This window comes from Prionailurus viverrinus, chromosome B3 (genome assembly GCF_022837055.1).
Source record: "Prionailurus viverrinus isolate Anna chromosome B3, UM_Priviv_1.0, whole genome shotgun sequence".
NCBI lineage: Eukaryota > Metazoa > Chordata > Mammalia > Carnivora > Felidae > Prionailurus > Prionailurus viverrinus.
The window spans coordinates 49,930,929-49,955,940 of record NC_062566.1 but is presented as its reverse complement, the minus strand read 5'-3'; the positions used below and the strand labels follow the sequence as shown (position 1 = coordinate 49,955,940).

The following is a 25,012-nucleotide window of genomic DNA, read 5'->3' as shown; positions in this document are numbered from 1 at the left end:
TTCAAGGAAGCTTAAAATTTATCTCTTTAGACAGGCCTTTCCTTTTTTTTTTTTTTTTTTTTTAAATTTTTTTTTTTCAACGTTTATTTATTTTTGGGACAGAGAGAGACAGAGCATGAACGGGGGAGGGGCAGAGAGAGAGGGAGACACAGAATTGGAAACAGGCTCCAGGCTCTGAGCCATCAGCCCAGAGCCCGATGCGGGGCTTGAACTCACGGACCGCGAGATCGTGACCTGGCTGAAGTCTGATGCTTAACCGACTGCGCCACCCAGGCGCCCCTAGACAGGCCTTTCCTACTTAAAATAGAGGAGCCTCTACCCATTTACCCCCATCTCCTTGAATATCTTCGTTGCATCCTAATGTCCACCTCCCATTTACTCACACGACAGATATACATGTTTATGTTTGTTCCCTCACTGGAATGCATACTCTGTAAGGTCAGAGATCACTTCCAGAATATTCACCATTGTATCTCAACATCTGGCACCAAGTAGCTATTTGATAAATATTTGTTTAGTGAGTGGGTCAAGGAAGTAAGTAATGTGGGTTGTACACAGCATGATCCAAAGTTGGGCCTAAATTAATGGAATGGAAAAAAAAAATTATGGAATGGGACTGACAGGAGAAAAGATGAAGGTTTATCCACAGTGTGATGATAGCTGTAGAGGAATGCAGTGGAAACAAATCTTGGACCATAATCTCAAATATGTAAGAAATAACATATAAATTTATGTTTATAAATCAACCTTGCATTAACTTTGAGAATGTTATCCCCCCCCCCCAAGTAAATAATAGAGGTAAAAAACTTAACCTCTATTGTTCCTGGGTTCCCCTCTTCTGCCTCAAGATGGTGTTGGATTCGAGGACAAAGCAAGGGATTCTGATTTTCAAGTCATTTGTCTACTCTAGTTACTTCTGGGTGTTCACTGACTCTGTTCACACAGTTCCTTCAAGTATGGGCTTCCTGCTGCTTCCAGATTTCTTTTTGAAACATGGGAAATCTTTATGAGGGGTACTTATGGCTCCATCTATTTAGACACATGAGGCAGTCCTTGCTCTCCTTACTCTCTGGAGCTCTGCTGCTTCTGCCGTGTGCTATGGTGTTTCTAGATATACAGGAGCTTGGTCCCCAAATAGACTTTTATCTCCCCAGTCTAAGGACTCTAACTTTCCCAGATTGCTTCCCAAAGGCACTCTGATGCTTCCCTTCCTTTCAAGGCACTCAGAAGAACCCTGTGAAGTGGATTCAGACTTTATCCAAGTCAGGAAGTGTATATGACTTTTTTCTCCCACATCTTTCCTTTCCATTTACAAAGTTTGGCTATCTTTCTGACAATACGGAGAATAGAAAAATAGGATAAATGAACATAATTTAATATTACATAAGCTTATGCTAGTAGGAGTTAAACAAATTTGGAGTTAAAACAAAATAGAGCAGGGAGAGTGGTTCTGTTCATGTCACTCTTCTTAACATACTATAGTGGTTTCCTATTGCTTTTAGGATGAAGATCAAACTCCCTGACATAGCCCAACAGGACCATGGCTACCTCTGCAGCTTCTTCATACACCACAGTCCTTCTCATTCTCTGTAATAAAATCACATTGGTGTTTGTAGCTTTTCCTTACAGTACTTGTCCATGATAGTCATTTCCTTTAATAAGATGAGAAACCCAAGGCATAACTATAATGAATGCCATTTTACCTGTCAGATTAGTAATATACTATACTATACTATACTATACTATACTATATTAATATACTATATTGATAATATACTATACTGAACAAGAATCATACTTCTGTACTGCTAGTGGAATTATAAAATTAGTACAACTTCTGTGGAGGGTTAAGTTGGCAATATCTATCTAAATTTTATATATATGGACAAATTCTGGATATTGATGCTACAAATATATTTGCACAGTAAAAAAATGACACATTTATAACTTTATTCATTGTAGCTTTTTTTTTGTAATAGAAAATGACTGGAAAAAAATTAAATGTTTATCAATAGAAGGCTAGACAAATACATTGTGATATACCCATTAATGAAGTACTATGTAGCTGTAAAACAAAATGAGGAAATTTACTAAATACTAATGGGAAGACTTTCTATTTTTATTAAGTAAAAAATGCAACATGCAGCATATTGTCTATGGCATGCTACTTTTGTATAAAAGGGGGAAAAGTAAAAAATATATATGCGTATATATATATATATATTCACACATATGTATTCAACTTGCCTGTATATGCATAGAAACCTCTGACAAGATACACAAGAAACCAATAACAATGATTGTCTATACTTTTTGATAAAGAATGGGAGCTAAGAGGATGTGGAACAGGATAGGACATAAAAAGGTAAAATAATGAAAATATTTAATGATTGATGTTCCCTTCTATTGATTACATTATACATACTTATGAATGTGACATGGGTTTAAAATTATTGAAATGCAAAATTCATTAAACAAAAGCAATTTTCTATCATTTACCTCTTTGTGAAATAGGGGTATAACAGAGGTTGCTTAAGCAAAACTAGATGGTGAGTAATCATACTTAAACAGCTGTTAATGTTTTCATGATATTTGTTGAAATAGATCCTCTGTATTCTTTTTATATATTCTATCCCCATATCAAACTAGGCAAGTATCAGGCACTGTTTCTTAAGAGACTTAAATACAGTTCCCTTGTTGAGATTAAGCCACTCATTAATACTACCGGGATTATATTTTCAAATCACAGAGTACAATAACATCTAATGAAGGTAAAGTGAAGAGATCACAATTTTATACTTTGTTTCCAATTTTACAGCTAACTCTATCTAGCAGATTTTAAGGAGGCCCTAGCACTCTTTATCAACAAACTGTCCATCTCTTTTATTTAAATCTTGAGCATTGAATTAGCAAATTTTGACTTCTAATCTGTTGATTTCTTAGTTTAAAATCTGTAGGGTCAGTGTGGAACAGATGGATTTAGTAGCTTCTGAAAATCCTTACGTGTGAACTGACTGTTAACAATTTTCACTTTAGAAGGAATATCCAAGTTCCAGGAGTTCTGACACTGCTCTTTATTGTTGCCCATGGTGGGATGGTTCAGAACACAGCAACATCATACTTTCTTTCCTTCTCTTCTTCCTCCATTTGGAGAAATACATGATAGAATTTTTATCTAGCTTTTTCAACAGATGCAATTAGAGAAGGTTCCATGCTCCTCTGCTCTAATAAACTTACAAATTTCAATATCTGATGCCTAAAGAGTAACTTGGTACATTTAACCTATTCCATGCTCTGGATTTTGTTGCCCAAAAGCAAGGAAATCACATACACTATAATCTGAAAGGACTTAATTTTCTTTTCCTATTTGGTCTACATGCACCACCTGGTGGTAAAGTAGTGCATTTCAAGTGGTGTGTGTGTGTGTGTGTGTGTGTGTGTGTGTGTGTGCGTGCGTGCTGGGAGTATGAACGTGGGAAAGAGAATTTCAATATACATTCCTAAATATTGATTTAGATTAACAATGCAATCATTTTGTAGCAAATAACTAATAAAATACTGGGCCACTACTATATTTGTAGGCCAGAACAGGAAATAAAGGGGAGGAAAACTCATGCTGAAAAGTAAAATAGCTTTCTCTTAACTTACATTAACTATAGCTCTTATAATTCATACCTAGAGTAACACTTATTTATTGTGCTAATGTTCTTACTGAGGCAAAAGTCAAACATTGATAACCATTGTAAAACCATTTTATTTATTTTTAATTTTTAAGAATTACAATTGTTGAAAGTATGCATCTTCTTCCTTATATTAGTAGTTAGTATAAGTCCAAGTCATAGAATTTTAAAACTACAGGGCACCACAGACTAATGCACTATTTTTACAAATGCAGTAATATAGTAGCTGAGACTCAGAAATGCCAAGTGACTTGCCCAAGGTCATACTGGTAATTAGTGGCTCAGCTCAAATAAGAAACTAGATGTTCTAAGTTTCAGTCTAGGAATATAAAACATAAAAAAATACTCATATACAATGGTCAAATACCTCTGCATGAAAAGATATACCCTTGACTCAGCTACACAGTGCTTCAGAGCACTAAGATGCGAGTTAATAAACACATATTAGTTTTATTTTAAAATTCTGAGTACAAAGAAGTAATAGGAGAAATGCATGTATCATAAAGCTATGGAAAAGATTTTCTAACTAGCAAAAATCCCTTTTATATATATGTTCAAAGGAATATTTTTCAACTTATATACAACTGCTACGTTGTAAAGATGGTGTAAAAAATTCCTTTTCCCCTTTTAACTGTTTCAGAATCGTAGATCTGTTTCTACAGAGTAGGTACCCACTGGTAGATTTAGTCATAAACTATGTTCATAGCTCCCTCTCATGACCATTGAATGAATACTATATAAGCCTCTTTTATTCTTGCTGTTGTATTCAACTAACAGCTCACTGGTTAAGTTTTAATTGCTTCCAATGAGGTCAGCAAAGGTATTTATCGAAAAGCCCTGAATAAAAAGGCTCCACACACACACACACAAGCATACACGCTCTCACACAGAGAGAAAATCCTTTTGCCTGTTGATTTATGGAAACAATTATGATTCTTCTGGAGAATTTCTCAGCTAAGAAATAGTTTGTAGCTACAGTAGAGAGGCTCAAGTTGCACAAGGCAGACAACAGACATGGAATTCTTGTGCATCCAGCTGTTATCAACAGAACAAGTAAGTTACTGCTATTTGTTTTTAAAAATAATGCAGAGTGGATTTCTAGTAGTTTACTTCTTTCTCTTGTTTTAGTGCTGAGGGGAAAAGTAAAGTTACCAGATTTTTGAGCCTTGTAATTATCTATAGTAATTATGCTGTAGAACTTTACATAAAGTTCTGCAGACAATACTGGCATTTAACTTGAGAAATGTGGGTAGTTCAAGAGAAAATAATTGATTAACCACAAACATAAAAGCATACTATAAACAAATCTAGGGAAAGCGTTTATACTTTGTTAGTAGTAATTTTAGGACTTAATTTAAATCAATAGCTCTAATTGCAGGATGTTTCTTACCAAACAGCAATCAGAATAAATGGTATAATCATATTCTGATTTGTCTCTAGTAATGTATAACTTTTCTAAATCTACATATAGAGAGATAAAGATGTTGACATCCTCTGTGAAAGTTGTTTTAAATGTGCCTTCACAGTACCAACTACACTGCATGTTATAATACTATTTACCCACTAACATTTGTACATACAATGTTTCATCTTCCCCTGCCTCCCCTCCCTATTCCTAATGTCTCATGGCAAACAGAAGTCCAGTAGTAAACAGTGTGGCAGCAACTGAACTTAGTGCAACCTGTTTTTATAAGGAAATACCAACTGAGAGTTATTTAAGGAGGAATCCTGTATTGTTATCAGGAACTAAAAGGATAAGGATAACAATTTGGAAAAAAACAACTACTCTTTCTTAAATCAATCTACAATTCACAGATAGGAAGAGGTCAATGACCTAGGAGCAACAATCAACTCAAGATTTAATTTTCATTATGTTATTCATGAACACCCGGAGCACTACACTATAATGCGCAAATGGATACTGACATGGATCCTGCCAACTTTGCTCTACAGATCATGCTTTCACATTATCTGTCTAGTGGGCACTATATCTTTAGCTTGCAATGACATGACTCCAGAGCAAATGGCTACAAATGTGAACTGTTCCAGCCCTGAGCGACATACAAGAAGTTATGATTACATGGAAGGAGGGGATATAAGAGTGAGAAGACTCTTCTGTCGAACACAGTGGTATCTGAGGATTGATAAACGAGGCAAAGTCAAAGGGACCCAAGAGATGAAGAACAACTACAGTAAGTAATGGCTTTTATTTATAGCACTGCTTATGAACCTTAATCTGTGAAAGAACCATTTTTCAAGTGACATGCTTTCTTACTTTTCTTTTTCGATTTTTTGAAAAAAAACCCTATCATCTTCTAATTTCTCTAAATTGGGATCGTTGAACTATGTTTCCAATAACATCTTCTGGGAACAGGTCAAATCTACTAATATTATGGTTGGAGCTGATAACCCAAGCCAATTTGAAAATATAATCCCTATGTCCTACGGTCAAAATGCTTGTAAGTTACGCAAAATATAAATGATATTATTCACACTGAGATGGAAATCACCGTCCTCAAGCAAAACTCATTAGGAACTCTAAAAGAGTCCTCAGTAAATGCTCAACAAAAACTTATTAGTGTGAGGAACAGAAAATTCATTTTAAAAAAACAATTAGATTTTCTTTGAAAGAATATTTCTGTGGTGTAAAATACATAATCTGTGCTCAAAAATGCTTTCAGGGACTTGTGCAATTGCATACAGTTATAAAACAGAAGGGAATCTGTCCATCTGTTCATGTCAGAATGAGTTTGTATTAGGTTGTTTGTTTAATTACCTAAGCAAGAAAATAGGTCCCTCCTAACATTTTCTTTAAATCTTCCATGCCATAATTTTGTGTTACCTTAAGAGAAATGTAAATGTGAAGGAAGAAATAAAAGTGAGTTGCAAGAGATGTTAAGTCCATGATTTTCTGTTAGTGTACCTTACATTTTCTCCAAGAATTAGTTATTTTTGTCCTATTGAAATATCAGGGTTGGATTTGTCATTTAGAAGTTATGATGAACAAACAATTTCAATAGTATTAAATTTAATAAGGTAGAATATTGGATATAAATAGTAAGAATTTAAAGTCCCTGAATGAAAATAAATGGTTTGTATTACTAGCACTTGAACAATGTTAGTATCTTATCATCTTATAATATTATGCATATTAAAGTCAATTGAAAAAGAATGCCGGGGGATGATGGTGTAAACATTTGCTTAAGCACTTGCAGTGCATTTTGCTTAAGGCTTGCAGTGAGTACTTGAAACTTTTGTTGCTTGTTTAATGAATGGTTTTTAGGGATTTTTTAAAAAGTTTATTTATTTTAGAAAGAGAGCAAGAGCGAGCAGGGGAGGGGTAGAGATAGAGGGAGAGAGAGAGAATCCAAGCAGGCTCCTTACTACCAGCACAGAGCCTAATGCAGGAACCATGAGATCATGACCTAAGCTGAAATCAAGAGTTGGACGCAACCGATTGAGCCACCCAGGTGCCTTGGTTTTTAGACTTCTTAACTAATGAGCCAATAAGTGGGAAATTGGGGAATTATATTTCCAATATGAAAATGAGAGGATCTTCTTTTTAAACATAATTGATATAGAACACTAAGGCCTTTTTAATGGATTATTAATAGTTATAGTTTAATTATTACTGGTATTAGTAAAATTATCATGTTAGTCTTGGAAGATTGTTCTGATTATACTAAACTTTAGCTAAAGAAATGACTATTTGGAGAAAATTTCTGTGGATAGCCACTTCTATATGAGCAACAGAATTTGGATTATAATCAATTTATTTAAAAGTTATGAGATTTATCATGAATAATGGAACCTGGTAGAAGAAACAAGAGGACAGAGCCCACGTGGAAATTATGATGCATAGGTCTATTCCCTATCTGTGAGTAATTTTGGAAAAATTTTTAATTCTTTCCAATTTTCAGTTTTTTCATCTCTAAGATATGGGGTATATACAGATGATCTCTAATACACTCACTAGTTCTTACAGTCTATTCTATTCTAAACCATAACATAAGTATGAACAGATCTAAGTACTCATTATGTAATTATTATATACTTTGAGTGAGATAAGTGAATATTATCTCCATTATAAGATGAGCCATCGGAACTAATTTGAAATTGTACCAATATGGTTATCAAATCTAAACACTGTGTAGAACTCTTGTACATGGCCACTAATTCCTTTTGAATGCTTTTGTCAAATAATGAAAAAGTGAAAAATTAGAAGTAAAATCCAGTGAAAATGAATAGTATACGTAATTATTTGGGATGAAAAATATCTACAACTGGGATGCATTCATATATGTGTTTTATTTTGTGTTAAAGTTTCTTAAAAACCACTAAACTCTGGCATTTGTAGGCATACACAAAATGCCAAAGTTATTTTATATCTGAAACACAATTCAGCATTAACCTTGAGTAACCATAAGGCCAATTTGGCACACCATTTCTCCTCTATTCTAATTCTACAGTGAAAATGAAAGAGAGAGAGAGAGAGAGAGAGAGAGAGAAACTCTTTCTGTATCATAAATAGAATGCCACAATACTAATGTTCATAAAGACATGGTATATATTATATAGTCTTCACATCTATAAGCTTTTCATAGGCTGTATATATAAACATACTTTCTTGATAGGGTGAATTCTCCTGGAAAGGGAAGCTTTCAATGGGATCCTTTAAGTAAACCCTAACACTGTTGTCAGGTTGTGTTGCTATCCTCTTGAAGAAGGGGTCAGTCAGGCTTCACCATAGTTAAAAAGAAGTTAATCCACAATTGTCAACAGGAAATCCTAAGATACAAAAGTAATTACTTCATTGAAAAATATGGAGAATAACTTATTAGAAGAGAATTCTGATATTTATTTCCTGTTATTTAAGGGGCAGCCTTACTAATTTTAAGTCCCCTACATAAAACATGCAAATTGACACATGTGAAGTTGAAGCTACTGTATCCAGGTACAAAGGAAGTGCTCAATAAAATTTGTTTAAGAAGTCAAAGAAGAACAAAAAACTTGAAATTATAAATATGAAAACTATTAACATTCCTCAATCATTAACTGAATGAATGAACAAACGAACAAGAGATATTTCCTTCCTATTTACAATGAGAGTAAAAGGTGATTGGATTGTCTACTGGAGTAAAATGCAGCAGAGTTCAGAAAGTGTGATACATTAGAATAGCACTTTGAATTTCATTTTCAGTGTTCTGATCCCATAAATTTGTTAGCTGGTTGTTAAACGCCTTCTGTGGAGGTCTTTTAAAATGGTATAGATTTAAATGTCTTAGATGATAAAATTTTGCATGAAAAGTTAGATGTCAGCTGTGTGAAACATAATTGTTCTTTGAGTTACTATGAGGTCCCCACTCTTTTCTTGTGGCTTTGCTTTGGATGAAGAGGAAAATTACCTGATGATATTAATAGGTTTTGAAGGACTGCTTACTTCACTAGCAGAAGGATAACTCCTTCATAAAAATGTGATATTGCTAAGAAAATGGACTGGGGTGAGTAGAAGAGGTAAAAAAAAATATGGGTATATAATTTTGTTTCCAAAAGATTGGGTTGGGTAGGTAGATGGAAGGCCTAGAGGAAGACAAGGGGAGTGGTATGGAGCCGGATATGACAGCTCATGTCTCATTTTTTAGGAAATTTTAAAAATTACTGAAACTATCCTGGGTTGTGAGGATCTCACTTCAGTCTTAATTTATAGTGTTGTCTTGTGAAGTATTTTAAATTTAGATTAGAAGGACTAAATTGCAGGAAAAGCACACCAAGCAACCCAATAAAAATAAGCCTTGTATTAGTAGACAGATAAGTAAGACCCAACTATATAAATGTAGGAATTCATGAGAGGCCAGGAGATGCCGGACCACATTTCTGACACTGAGGAGACAGGAGTTGTCACTGGAGAACTGGTCCTCAGATTGCATACTAGTCTCACCCAGGAGGCAAGAAAAGTCTGTCTTCTCTGATGATTCCACATTTAGTCTTGCAGTATGTTTCTAAGCAATGCAACTGGAACCTAACCTGAACTAATAATAATGGTAATAAAAGCATAAAATGCCCAGTAATAACATCTTAAAAGGATTTGTAATGGATAGTCAACACTTCTGCTGTCGTTAGAGCTCTCCTCTTGGAGACAAGGTGAAAGGGTAAATTTAGATAATTTTTGGACCAGGCACTCCATCAACAGACAGAGTCAATCAGTCCACACCTGACAGAAATAACACTGCTGTTTAAGCTGGGACTCGAGGTGCCAAGTGAGAGATGGCAGCAGTGCACCGGGCAACTGTCAACCGCCCTGCAAGGCAGATGTGGAACAAAGAACTCAGTCCCTCAAGATAATTTTCTTGCTTTTGGTATTCAGTTACTCTTCTCAACAATGGTCAATATCACCCATTCCTTTTAAGAAGAAATCCTTAATTGTGCTAAACCACTGATTCAAGAAAAAGTATGCTTCACTTAGTAGAATTAAGCATTGTAAGTTCCATAGCAAGCAAAGAGTTAGCCATTCTGAAACCTAGCCAATGATTTGGCAACATTCTCTTTTGGATTGTTAGACTGTGACGGGATATGGCCTAACAATTGGCAAAAAGCAAATAAACACAGTGTTGTGGGATTTGACTTTGGCCACAGAATCTTCAGCAATCCAGTTGTCAACAATTCTTTGGATAAGATCCTACTCAGCACAAATCTCTGCTAATAGCTAGCAAATATACATACCACCTCTAAATATGGAGACAGTAAACTTGCTTATGCTCCAAGCAGCTCTTAGCCTTTATGTAAAAGAACAATAATAATTCACATTATCAAAACAAAATAAGAAAACCAGGGCAACCACCTTAAAAAAATAGACAATGAAGAACATATCTATGGATTTGACCCACAATCTGAGAATTACTGACAAAATGGTACCCTGTAGAACTGGTGGCCTGCATTCCCTTGAGTAAGTTAAGTTGTCAAGGCCTTAAATTAGGGGAAGATGGATAAACTGCTGGGGAGCAGATTTGGAAATATTAGCTACCCTTTGAGAATTCTAATAATAAAGATTATTTTTCATTGTATAGTTTTCCTCTTTTTTTTGAGGGGGACTGGCTAATACAAGTGTCTGGCACTTGCAAAATTCAAATAATTAATTGCCACAGGTGTATCTCTTATTTAATTTGTAAATCCTTATTTGAACTGACCATCATTTTCATTTATATACCAACCCAGAGCATATGAACATGTATTTTCCTCTGTGACTCAGCTGTATTACAACTCTTTAGCCTACAGTTTTAGAGCATTCAGAGACCCAAGTGAATTGGAGAGAATGCAAGAAGTCTGCTTTCAGATATATAAAAAAATTCCCTTTTCCAAGTTTCCCTACCTCTCAACCTTGGCTAAATATTATAATCAGCTAGGGAACTTAAAAAAAAATACTGATGCCAGGTTCCACCCACAAGGACTATTATTTAATTCATTCGGGGCACAGCCTGGGCACCAGGAATTTTAAAAGCTCCCCAGATAATTGTGACACACTGCCAAACCTGAGAAGCCCTGGATCACAGCGAAGGTTCATGTTAGATTACTGGGAGACCACAGTTCAATTAAGTCAGAATCCTGAGTAGGTGGGAAAGACTCAGGCATCGGTGTTTGTTAAAGTGTTCTAGTGATTTTACTGTGCTGATGAAGTTAAAAAACCACTAGTTAATGGGACCAAGGGTTCTAATTCAGCCTGGATCCCCTCAGGTGTCCCAGGATTATTTTGGAACCCCGGGACGGCTCCATAGTTAACTTACACCCCGGAGGATTTCAAAATGGGCCTAACAGGAATGACTGTCTGAATTATGCATTGAGGAAGTTCTTCTGGGTCCATTTGACCTCTCTGACAAATCTCTGTGGCTCCAATATTTGGTGAACTGGCCTGGAAATGCATGTGATGACAGCTCTGTAGCTACTATGTAAAAAGGCTTCTTTGGTGAATGAGTTCATCCCAGGGAAGAATAGGTCCTGTGCCACAGTCTCAGAATGACAGGCAGATCTGAATCTCTTCTGACACTTTCAAGTGGTGATGCAGTAGGGGACCTGGAGTACAGACATCAAAGCCAGCTTACTTGGCACTTAAATGAGCCACTTATGACCATGGACTCAGATGTCCCCAAATTAGGCTCTCACCTCCTATGGCCACCCCACAGAGTTCAAGGCAGTGATTTAAAGAGACAACCTCAAGTCTAGAAAACCCAGGGCAGGAAGAAGCCAGAATCCTAGAGGGTCTATCCAGACTACTGAAAAGGACATGAAACTAGAGGTTTGTTTTCTTTGTAAGTTTGGGATTAAAGTAAGCTTTCTTTTATTTCTAAGGATCCTAGCTTTCTTTTTCTGTATCAAAACTTCTGGTAGCACAGTAGCTTCTTTTACATGACTGTTGGAATATAATACTTTTCTATATTTTAATTCCACATGTGGCACACAGAAGAAAAGGCAGAGATTGTGCATATCTAAGTAATATGGAGAAAAAAAGAATTCATTAAATGAAATGGGCTTCTATACAAATTCCTTACTTTTCTGAACCATCTCCAAACTTTCTTTTTTAAAAAACACTTTATTGAGGTATTTTGACATATAAAAATCTGTACTTATTTAATGTACACAACTTGATGAATCTGTACATCTGTGAAACTATGATCACAATCTATGCCATAAACATATCCATCACTTCCAAAAGTTCCCTCCTGCCTTTTAATTTATTATTATTTTGTGATAAGAGCACTTAACATAAGATCCATCTTTTTAGTAAATATTTAAATATGCAATACAACAGTATAAACCATAGGCACTACACTGCATAGTATATCTCTAGGACTTACCTTGCACAGTTGAAAGTTAGGACCCTTTAACTAATATCTCTCTATTTCTCCCTCCCCCAAACCCCTGGCAACCACCTGTCTACTCTCCACTTCTATGAGTTTGACTATTTTAGATTCCTTCTGTAAGAAGTATTATGTAGTATTTGTCCATCTGTTTCTGGCTTATTTCACCCAGTATAATGTACTCCAGGTTCATATCCAGTCTTTCTACACACAAAATAGGTTGGAAAATGAAAATCCTCTGCCTTTCACATGGTTCAGAAAGCCACATTAAAAAGTCACTGAATACTTAACTGTTTCTTGACCAAGACTTATATCTACATTTGAGATTATATCTGCCCCTGACTTAGGTGGAGAAGCTATACCTAATTTGCTAACAAAGCAAATGTCATTAAAGCTATTTACCTTAGTTGCACAAAAGGGTTTGTGTAGTAAAATATAAACACAAAGGGATTCGGATGAGGAAGCAGATAAATGAATTATCTAATATTCATGTCCAGGTAAAATTTGCCTTTAGAACATCATTCTCAGAGGTAAAAGGTGTGATGTATACTGGGGAGAATTGGCTCTAGAGATTCTCTGACTGTTCCAGTCAACTTCCCTGCAGAAGAACATAATCACTTCTCCTGGAGTGGGCATGAGTACTTGCTACAACCATTAGCTAGTGTCCTTCTGAGAATAAATAGGATGACAACATCTTTGCAAACAGGAGAAGAAATAGGCAAGAGAGGAAAGGAACAAAGGACTTTATATAAAAATAAATGGATTTTGCATTTTATTTTTTTGAAGATTTTATTTTTAGGTAATCTCTACACCCAACATGGAGCTTGAACTCACAACCCTGAGATCGACTTGTACTCTTCACCAGCTGAGCCCTCCAGGTGCCCTAGATTCTGCATTTTAAGCTTAGGGTGGATTTAAACACAAAGGATCCTCATAAAACATGGCTCTGTTATCTTTTTTTTTTTTTTGATGCACTTAAGGAATAAGGGCAATGGGATGCAATAATGGATAAGACAATAGTGAGAGAATTTCTGAGATCAAAACAAAACTAAATAGTGTACAGAGGGGTTGAAATAATAGCAGATTATTGCAGATGACACTCAAATAGCAGGTTTGAATCCATTATATTTGTGCCTAAAATTGTAATAATTTTTGTTTATTTATCAGGACTATACTCAAACTCACTTTATATTTATGATTAATATAAGACAAATTAGGTATATTTCAATATCCTTAAATACTATACTTATGCTAAAATTATCATGCAGTATTTTATATTTATCTGCCTATTTGAAATTTAGATGTAATTGTAGATAATGTTGAGAAAATGCTTTGGGATCAAATTCAGAATCAACTCAGGATGCAGATTTTTCTTAAAGCAGCAATTCCAAACTTTGTTTCTTAGAACACTAGTGTCCCTCGAGATATTATGGTGTTGTCTGCAGCATAGTTTCTATGGCTAATTCACTGGGAAATAGTAGGTTACATAAAGTTGAGCAAGTTTTCACAGTAGAAATTCTCTGAGCCTAATTTATACTAATATAAATTCCAAAACTCCAGGAGATTCTGTATGGCTTCTCAAACTTATTTGACAACAGAATACACTGTTCCTGCCTCCCCCCCCCCAACTCTCCCCTCCGATTTAGGTAAAACATTTAAATTTCATTAAATTGCAATTTGAGAGTTATTGCCTACGGATCTCTCTATGGTGTAGTGAAGAACTAAATCAAGCTTCCACTCAGCTGTTTGTTCCAAATAAAAAGGCTACAAAATGGACCTGAAGCAATATTTTAAGAATGACCTTGAACCAAGAATTTGTGCCAAAGTCAGGAGGCTGCATATGATTTTGGATAAGTAGGGTAGCATTTTGGGTATAGATGTAAGCTGGGCTGAAATCCAAAGATTTGCAGTGAGATTTAAGCTTAGCTTGAAGCTCTTTTCTGAGTTCTGGGCAGCTTAAAGGACCATTTTCATAATGTGAAGTGATGTCCAGTACCTATTATTTGCAACTAGAAACTGACCAAAATGTTTCCCATCCATTAACCTAAAAATGTTTTAGGATTCGAACGTGATTGAAGAATTCTTACTTATGTACCTAAAAACAATAAACTTTGACTTTTAGTAGCTAGAGCCAAAGTTTGAAGTTATTTCAATTGCATCAATAAAGAACAAGTTTTATTTACTGACCAAAAACTATTTAGAAATTTTAAATATAGCATAACCTGAAGAAGTGCTAATTTAATGAATTAATTTCAATACCCTTTGAAGAGGTCACTTATTGGAGACGTTAAATAGAATTGCCTTTCCAGCCATATGTAGCACATTTGCCTTGTCTTACATTTCTGTCTCTTTGCACTTGGCAATGCCGCTAAAAAATGTAAGTTCTGGAAAGATAAGCATCATGTCTTACTCTTCCTTTTGTCTCCCAGTGGTATAGGAAGATATATTTTATCTTTAGCTGTCACACATCTAAAATTAATTATGGATAAGAAATTGATTACTAAATGATCATGAAAATTTAATGCAGGCAAGAATGAAAAGTTTTGCTGAAATAAGACTAGTACACCTCATTTCCCTCTTCTCTCGTATTCTCTAATATTAAAAAAAAAGTATTGGCCTCTAGAACCTATTTGGCTTCATGTTTTTCTAGGTAATTTCAAGGGATGGGTGGAAAAATTTTATTGTAGAGGCCGATGATCTAAGCAGGCCCAGGTAGCTGGTAATACTGGAAGGATGATTGGCGAGGCATGCTCAAAGCATCTAATTATTTTCATCTGACTGTCAACTAATTCCTGCATATCAAAAACTATATGCAGAAAACAATGATAATTAGTTGATATTGGTTTAAGGAATGTCTGCATGCAAAGGAGATACAGACAGGAAAAGTCTTTAAGAATTAAATAAGCTGTACTAGTAAAAACAAGCAGTGGGCTGATAATTTTTGGATAGGGAATCTCCTTACTTAGTAGCACATCTAAGATTGATCCTGGACTCAGTGACTAGTGTTGAAGGGAGGACAGGACAAATGCATAGGGAGAGAGAGGTGGGGAGAAGTGGAAAGTTGGTGAATACACTCTCACTTTGTTTTAGTGCCAGTAGCCTGATCCTCGGATAGTCTTCTGGTGTTTTATAGTGTCTCAAACTGTACTTCTGATAAGAGCCTGGTCAGTCTGGTTCATATTGAGGCATCTCTAGGCAGTGGACAGTTTTCTCCCTTGTTTGCATGAATAGTGAAGACATCATACAAAACTATGAAAGATTGAGGTCTTCACTTTTTTCATTCTTTTACTAATGTCACAAATATTCTTGATACCTTCCCTACCCCAGACTCGGGCTACAATAGTAAACATTCCACACAGTCCATGTTTTCAGAGAATTAACGGTTTAGTTGAGGGTGGAGGGTAAACTACAACAAGTCAGAGGGGGCAGGTTCAGAGCAACTGCCTGGGGGAGGGTTGCCTAACTCCACTTGAGTTGAGGAAATGGGCATGGAAGTCTTTTCTGGGAGAAAATGACCTAAAAGATGAGGAGCAGTATGAACGAGAGAGGACAAATAATTACCTTCAGAGGAAATACTTTTGTAGATGACTGGTAATAAGACAGTGCTGAGAGGCTGGGAAATGGAAAATGACTTAATATCTTGCCAGGTATCAATGTTAAGCTCATGAAAGTAAACCCCCTTTTTTTCCCAATTAAAAATATGAGAATAACATTTGCTCTTTTTCAGTTTTCAGCCTTTGACCACTCTATTTACTAAAAATGACTATTTCCTTTACAGGATAATTATTTTTTAAAGGGTAACTGTTTTCTGCAGGCATAATTTAAGTTCTGCTAATTGGAATGATAGTGTTTGTCTGGATAACTGCATACTTTTTCTTTTTAATGTCTTTTCAATCTTTGATCATAATTGTAACCTATTTAAGTCAGGTGTTCATAAATATTCACCCTAAAAACTACATTATCATTATGAAGGATATTTTTCCCAAAGCAGTTCCTAAAAAGTGAGAGAAACAACAGTTTTGAGGCATATATTTATCTTTTAAGGACAAAATTATGGAAGTTATCTGCTGCATTCTTTAAGACAAGCCAACTTTCACTAAAGATGCATCCCCTGTTATAACTATTTAAGCAGGTGCACTCAGTAGTCAGCAGCTGTGCACAGCTTTATCTCCTCTGAATCATGAAGTAGGCAGTGAAGCGAGTTATTTTCCCACTTAGATAAGTCTATTGAGGGGTCTCTATTTCTGAGAAATTGTGTTCAACTCCCTGTACCAATAATGCATTACAAAATAATGTTGGATGCTTAATAGACATAAGGCGGTGCTCTCGACTTTGAAAAGATTCTGACCAAACTTGGTCTTGAAATTTTCTTGTAATTAGCTTGAACCAGATCGGATATTGAATAATAATTCATCCATAAGGGAGATGAGAATAAGTCCATAAGTTGTACTTAGACTCAATATTCATGATGTTTTTTTTGTTTTTTTAATATATGAAATTTATTGTCAAATTGGTTTCCATACAACACCCAGTGCTCATCCCAAAAGATGCCCTCTTCAATACCCATCACCTACCCTCCCCTCCCTCCCACCCCCCATAAACCCTCAGTTTGTTCTCAGTTTTTAACAGTCTGTTATGCTTTGGCTCTCTCCCATTCTAACCTCTTTTTTTTTTTCCTTCCCCTCCCCCATGGATTTCTGTTAAGTTTCTCAGGATCCACATAAGAGTGAAAACATACGGTATGTCTTTCTCTGTATGGCTTATTTCACTTAGCATAACACTCTCCAGTTCCATCCATGTTGCTACAAAGGGCCATATTTCATTCTTTCTCATTGCCATGTAGTACTCCATTGTGTATATAAACCACAATTTCTTTATCCATTCATCAGTTGATGGACATTCATGATGTTTTAAAGTATTATTTAATGGTTTTACACTTTACATTAACATCACTATTAAAATTACTTTACTATGCAGAAATACATTTTGTTATTTTCATAAATCTAATTTAGTCTATATAAAATTACACAATGTACAACTAGGAACATTTTCACTGAGTGACTAAACATAAGTAGATAACTAAAATAATGTTAATTTTTTAAAATATGCATGTCAATATCGAAATTGATGCAGAGCATTTCATTCCATTCTAATTAATTCTCAAAATACCTCTTTGCTGTAAGCTTGCAGTTACACTACTAGCCCGCTTCACAGAAAGAAAGGAAAAGACCTTCAGAAAATTGGCCTGCCGATAAGCTTGCTAGTATACAAGTTCTAGTTTTAAAATTATACATAGGCCTGTTTAGGTTTTGTTCATTAAAATTTTTTTTTACATTTATTTATTTCTGAGAGACAGAGATAGTGTGAGTGGGGGAGGGGCAGAGAGAGAGGGAGACACAGAATGGGGGAGGGGCAGACAGAGAGGGAGACACAGAATCCGAAGCAGGCTCTAGGCTCGGAGCTGTCAGCACAGAGCCCGACGTGGGGCTCAGGGCTCGAACTCACAAACCACAAGGTCGTGACCTGAGCTGAAAACAGACGCTCAACCGACTGAGCCACCCAGGTGCCCCGGGTTTTGTTCATTTTAATTAAGAAAGATTGGTGTTAAAAAATTAGCTGGTGATTGAAATGATCATACCAAATCCTCTATGTGCAATGACTGGATTGTTTTCTGGAAGATCTTGGGTAGTCAGTTAACTCACAGAGAGCAGATATTAAATAGCAGGCTTGGTAAGTTCACTCTGTGACTAAGATTACTAAATATTAAAGAGCAAAAAGTTCATGTTCAAAATACTGATTCAAACCTTCCAGTCTCCTTAGAGCCAACACAAGTTACTAAGAAACTTTAAAGGGGAAAAAGCAAGGCGTTTTTCAATAACATTTTTTTTTCTTCCTGCAATGAAAGAAATAAACCTACTGAGGGGTTACCATGTGCCTGGCACTGTGCTAAACACTTTTTGCATAGTACCTAATTTAAGCTTCATGGAGGACTTATAAAGCTGGCAGAGTTGTGTTCATTTTGCAGATGGGGCAACTTCAGGTCACAAAGTTGGGTAACTTACTCTAGGTTCCATGGTTACTAACTGTTGGATTTGAAATATGGACCAAGGAGGCTTAACTACAAAGCATAGTTTCGGTTATCATTACATGTATCACTATACAGTCACTATTGTTAGCAAAACCTCACACATGAATTTGAACCATGCAGTGGGATAATTTGCATATGAAGAACTATAAACAGCTGAAATTTTCTTCTCTATAAAATGACCTAATGAGTACTTGGCATTATTTTCCTATTATTAAATAAAAACTCTATTCCAACGTTCCTTGTACAAAACATCTCCACATGTCTTCCCCTGAGTTGGCATAGAAACTTTCAGTTTATTTTGCATACAAATTACTAAAGATGCTACAAAATTTAATTTGGTTGCATTTTAAACACATTTCTGACATTTATTAAAATATTTATGCTTCTGTTCATTAGTGTCTGCATAATTATTATAGAATAGATATATATACAATTACATTTCAGAGAGTAAGTCAGAGAATTTTAGGAGTATGGCCAGATAGTTTCCCTCTCTAAAGGCCACTAAATCCAAACAGAACAAATAGAAAAATAAATAAAAGAAACAGCAGAGACTTTGTTCTAACAAGCACTTCTGCAGGATAGGTTGAAAGAGAAATAGCTTACTAGCAAATTGGTTCTTTCTTTTGTCCATGATTGCTATGTTCTCAATTTATTTCTAATCCTTTTAGGACTTTGCCCAATAAAAAAAAAGGTAAAAAAAAAAAAAAAGTAGGAGGGATAAAAATGATGAGTTGTTGCAAAGACAGTATATCTGGAATTCTATCTTTTTAATATTTGGGTTTTTTCTTTGAAAAATCATAGTATCTTTGAAAACTAGACATATACATTATTTGTGACCCAATTAAAGTTAGGGTTTTTTTTTCAATATCTTAAAAATATCTTACAATGTTTTTATTCTCAAAGTTGCAGTGGCTGTTTTCAGAATCTAGAATACTATTTATTGCAATATTGACTGACCATGTATTGTATGCTGTGTGGATACATAGATGTATAGGTGGAGACCTACTATTTGAAAAATTTCAGCCTATTTGGGAGATCAGCACCAAAAACTCAATTTTAATGGAATATGGTAAGTATGTGATAAAAATATGTTCAAGGAGGGACCATGGTGGAGGGCAGGTAACATAACCTGGGAGAGACAGAGCAAGAATCTTAAAGGACATGATGTTTGACCTTGATCTTAAAGAGCTAGTGGTAGTGAACCAGGCTAGAGAAGTGGGTAGGGAATGGGCGAGGGAATCCAGCAAGAGCATCCCCTCCTGGAAAATAGCACATGAGGAAAAGCTGAGTGGCATATCAGGAGGTACGTACGTATGGGAATTAGTGTTTCTGAAGTATACCCTTCAAGGTAGGAAGTAGGGAGAGATGGGCATGTAGTGAAGTCTCATTCTTGGAAAGTTATTTTCCATTTTAGGGAACATGAACTTTATGCTACAGGTAATAAGGAATCATTGAAGAAGGATGTAGAAGCAGTAACTAAAAAAAATAGTTATTTTCATTATTCACAAAAATGACCTGGTGTTTAATATCTATTGTTAACTGAAAATTTTTATCAGAAAATTCTATTCTTACCAAAAAATCTCACCACAACCACCCACAAGCAGCAAAGTTAGTACATGTTAATTAATATCCATTACTTTCCTCTATCAACTTTTTGTGATAGGAGTTTATGAATGAACTAGATTGTCCATTGGAGAAGAGAAAGGGCAGAAAAGTAGGCTTGAACAATTCGTCTATGACTTATCAGTCTTAGTTTATCATACCAATAATTCTGTTTTAGTATAAACATTAATACATATTATTTACCACCTAGGAGTAGACTGGATTGAATAGAAAGTAAGTGGCAGTATGGGAACATGGAAATAACACTGTATTAGGTATTATGGAACCTGGGCTTTAATCCTTTTCCTTCCAGGAATTAATTAATTAATTAAATGACCTTAGGTAAGTTCCTAACTATACTGGGCCCCAGTTGTTGTTGTTTTAAAGGGGTTAGAGCAGATTTCTTGAATAGGTTTTAATCATAAAATGTTAGCCAAAGTACAATATTTATTTATCTCACAGTGTCAGAATGTCATGAATCTGAATGCAGCTGAGCTGAGTGGTTCTAGCTTAGGGTCTCTCTTGCGGGTCCAGTTAAGCTGTGAGCTGGGGCTGCAATCTTCTCAAGGCTTGACTTGGGCTGAAGGCTCTGCTGCAAGCTCTCTCCCATGGCAGTTGGAAGGCCTCAGGTTCATAGCACGCTATGGGCCAGGAACTTCCTCCTCACTATGAGGGCCTTTCTATAGGCTTCCTCAGTGTCCTGGTGACATGGTAGCTGGCCTCCCTCAGACTGAGAGATGAGAGAGGGAGAGAGAAAGAGAGGAAGCAAGAGAGGACACCTTCAAGATGGAAGCGACATGTGACATACCATCACGTTTGCCTCATTTTCTTTGTCATATGGACCATACAGTAAAATGTGGGAAGGAACTACACAAGGATGTGAATGCCCAGTGGTGGTGATCATTATAGGCCAAACCAAAGGCTGGCTACCACATATGGTTTCTGCATCAGAAAACCTTTCAGTCAAGTTGGGAATCAACGTATAAATAAAGAGTAAGTTAAAGCAATAATAGAGCAACACGTTTGTGAAATCAGCCTGAAGAATAGATAGCTAATAGACAGCTGTCCTTGTAGAAGCTGCTAATTTGGCTTAAGATCTCATTAGGAGGCATGTGGCTCTCTTTTCTTACTGCAAACTTCGAGAGCAAACCATATAGTGTGTGTTAATACTTGAAAGCAAAACATCTAATTTCTTTCACAATGCTACAGAGTGGGGCTGAATGAGACAAAAACAGCTCCATTCTGGAGCTAATAAGGCTCAAAAGAACCCTTGACATCATCTAGTCCAGGGACCTTGACATGGAGTTTTGCCTGTGGCCCTTAGAAACACTGGAAAGAAAAAATTGTATACCAAATACTAGGGAGTGGATTCAAAGCTTTCGTCAGGTTCCCAAAAGTACTTGTGTTTCCCAAAAAAGTATACAAAGTATTGATCTAGTTCACTGTGCTCATCTTATTGATGAGAGACCTGAGACACAACAAATCTAGTCTTATTTGGATTAGAATCAGAAGTCTTCTGGTTTTTAATTCTGTAATTAAAGTAATACATCCATTGTATAAGCAATATACATTGTTATTGTGATTTGTAAAAGAAAAGCTTAGCTGAGTCTCCTCTATTTAATTAAACACTCTTACTACTAGGATCATTTCCCTTTTATTCTCCACCAGGTGTTAAAAGGTGGGTATGTTTTTGATAAATAAGAGAGTCATCAGAGAGAGGAGAACATTGTTCTGAAGTGTTTATAAAGTGAAACCCCATTGTTTATACAGGGTAAAGAGATCAGCAAATGGATTATAATTGGTCATTTATAACACAAACCCAAATACTGATCTTACATATTCATTCCCTTGACAGATATTTTTAAGCCCTTAACACGTGCCAGGAGCTGTGCTGGTTCTTGGGGATGCAATACAGCAGGCTTCAAGATAGGAACTTTCTGCCTTCACAGTTTCTAGGAGTCTTACCCTATCTGCCTCTTCCATTTCCAGTCTTTCCCTCCTAACAAACCTGTTGAGTGGTGTGGGCAGCACATAACTGGTAGATGGTAATAACTGAGTAGAGATTTAGGTGTCATGTAGAAGCCCAAACAGAGTATCATTTTGGAAAGAAGGAAAGCAAATGGAAGGGGATCTGAAGTGTCTGGTATAAATAGCAACATCCTAGAACTGAGCTTTTTTCTCTGTTCAATTCTTAAATAACTATGAGAGTGGGTTGCCACTGCATGTGGCTTTATACCAGTAGGCAATTATACAGGGCTATGAATAAGGTAATTACTGAGCAACTACTCCATGCAAAGTATTAACCTATTAGCTGAGATGAGAGGTAAAGGAAAAGAAAGAGGAGGTGGTGAGAAGGATGTTGGGGAAGAGTTGATATAATAGATGTAAAGAAGTACAACACTTTAAATTCCTGGTCCTAAAGTCTAGGGACAATACAATAATATGGTGCAGATTTCCCCATGGACAATATAATTTTACATGAATTCTTGAATTTTTGCTTACTGGAATAAAGATGTTGTTTTCGATTTAACTTTTTTATATACTAAAACTATGGTATGTTTCTAACTACCAATGCTTTATTAATTTACTTTGTTTACTATTTTTAAAATATAGATGAATAAAGATATAATATTATATTATCATATTATATTTAAAAGAAAGAGGATATATATTATGGTTGGGAGTATATGGACAACAATTTTCCTAAAGAAGACTTCTGATAAAAGTGGAAACACTTTTAAAGTCAGAAGTCATTATTCATGGAAAATTTTAACTGTCTCGTGGAGTTAAAATTCGATCTAGTTCACTAGGATTTAAATTAATCATGTAAATTCAAGTCACTAATGTACAAGGGGACATTGTATAATAAAAGCTATGAAGATAAATAATATAACTTTTGCCTTTAATATTCTTTTATAAGAAATAATTTGCTAAGTTCCAAAAGTTATTAATATGTTTCATATGAGCAAGGGAGAGATCAGCATGGAAGTGAATACTTCTGGGCACATCCAAAGAGGTGAAAATGACCAAGTGGAAGAATTAGGAGAAGAGACTTTCATGGAAAAAGTGCACTTGAACAAAGGGGGGATTGGTTGGAGGATTTTGATAGAGGGTGAAGAGCTGTCAAGTAGACTGAAGGTGGGAAAAAAGGCATGGATGCAGTAGGGCAACTGTGAAAAATGGTAAGTCCTGGAGAAAGAATATGGTGCAAAGAAGTGGTAACTCAGAGCTAGTAAACAAATGAAATGTTTCAAAACACATTTTAACTTCATAGTACGAAAGAAGATAGAGCAAAAAGAGAGTGAAAGGGTGGAGATAGAATTAAAGGAAGGATGTGAGGAAGTAAACAAAGAAAGACATAAGCAGGGGAAGCACTAGGAAGAGTGAACACAAATGAGAAGGAAAAGGGATACACAGACACATGACGAAGTGGGAGAGACAAAAAGGCAGAGGGATGTTCTGGAAGTTCTGTAGCCCAGAGTATTATACCTGCCATACTCTCTGGGCTACAGAGAGTATACCTGCCATACTCTCTGGACTACAGAGAGTATGGCAGGTATAATCAGAGAGCCCAAAAGAATTAGGGAGTATAGGGGATTCGACTGTGAACCGACTGATATTGCCCAAGTCACTGAATAAAATCATGCTAAAGGTCAGATATATAAGCCTGTGGTTTCCCACTCTTGACGTAAGACTTCCACAAACCCATCCTTGTAATAATTTATGGAGTCAGCCCACCAGGTCCATGGTAAATAATTATAAATAATCTTGCATTTTATTGTTATTTCTTTTGATAAGTGTGAAAACTTGAGAATATTAACTGAGAAATTACTTTCGTACACTGCTGTCAAAATACAGTCTCCTCACGTTGATCATACATAGGGCTAAATCTGCTTTGAGTTTCCCTAAGAAGTAAGCCAAGGTCACAAAACTAGTTAATGGTAGAGAAAGAGAGAAATACTGAATTTTGGGTGTGTGAAGAGAAATGATCTTCTATGCTATAATATTTCCAAACAATCACATATGTTTTTTAAAAAGCTGATTTCAGTAAACCTATAGTCTATCCATGGAAAATTAGTAACGCATGAGAAAATTTTTATGTTAGAATGATTTTGTCCTTATTACTAATGACCCTAAACTAATTCAGCTAACTTATCACCAATGTGATGAAGAAAACATAAAATCAAAGATTCACAGAACAGGAATAAATTGACTAAACAGCTGGTTTGGCTTTTGCTTTTCATACAGATTCATATCTGTGGCAGAGGTAGAACCCTCAGGCCGTTGTCCTGTAGGGATCTAGATACAGCTTCTGCAATCGGTTAAGACTTCCTCACTCACAGGCAGCTCTAGCCATCCTGTTGACTAACAAGCTAACCTGAAGTTAAAAGGGCACAAGGAATATGACACATTTTGCCCCTGTTTACAGCTGCAGTGTTGGAGGGCAAGATGAATGGAGATTAATTCAGGAGCTCTCTCATAAATTACTACAACTTTCTTTTCAACCTTCTTCCTGGCATCTCACCACTGATACTCTCCCCAACTCTTCTGCTTCCCCCACTTCTCCTTCCTCCTCTTTTTTCTTCCCTCTTCTTTTTTCTCTCTCCTTTCTCTTTTCGCTCCTTTTCTGTTTATTTGCTTTAACTAGACACAATATAGAACCGAAGTACATATTAAATATTCATTAAAGCCACCGAGTAAATTACCTGTACTTGAATTTAAAAAGAATAATTTATATTTATCACATTAAAAAACTACTTATAGTTACCACTTTATAAAAGTGCACAGGAAAA

General features: G+C 35.8%; 2 protein-coding genes across 7 annotated transcripts in view; one reads left to right on the top strand and one right to left on the bottom strand.

Moving 5' to 3' along the window:
- FAM227B (family with sequence similarity 227 member B) overlaps window positions 1-25,012 on the bottom strand; it is a 211,283-nt gene that overhangs the window by 70,459 nt on the left and 115,812 nt on the right. The gene's annotated exons all lie outside the window — the stretch shown is intronic.
- The window catches only part of FGF7 (fibroblast growth factor 7), a 58,963-nt gene continuing 38,402 nt past the window's right edge, over window positions 4,452-25,012 (top strand). Inside the window, exons 1-2 of one of the 2 annotated variants that reach the window (XM_047862990.1) lie at window positions 4,452-4,733; window positions 5,634-5,872. In XM_047862990.1, coding sequence (XP_047718946.1) covers window positions 5,689-5,872 — 184 coding nt within the window. In that variant the 5' untranslated portion in view covers window positions 4,452-4,733; window positions 5,634-5,688. Of the gene's footprint in view, window positions 4,734-5,495; window positions 5,873-25,012 lie in introns of both variants that reach the window. The other variant, XM_047862989.1, reaches the window with a different exon arrangement.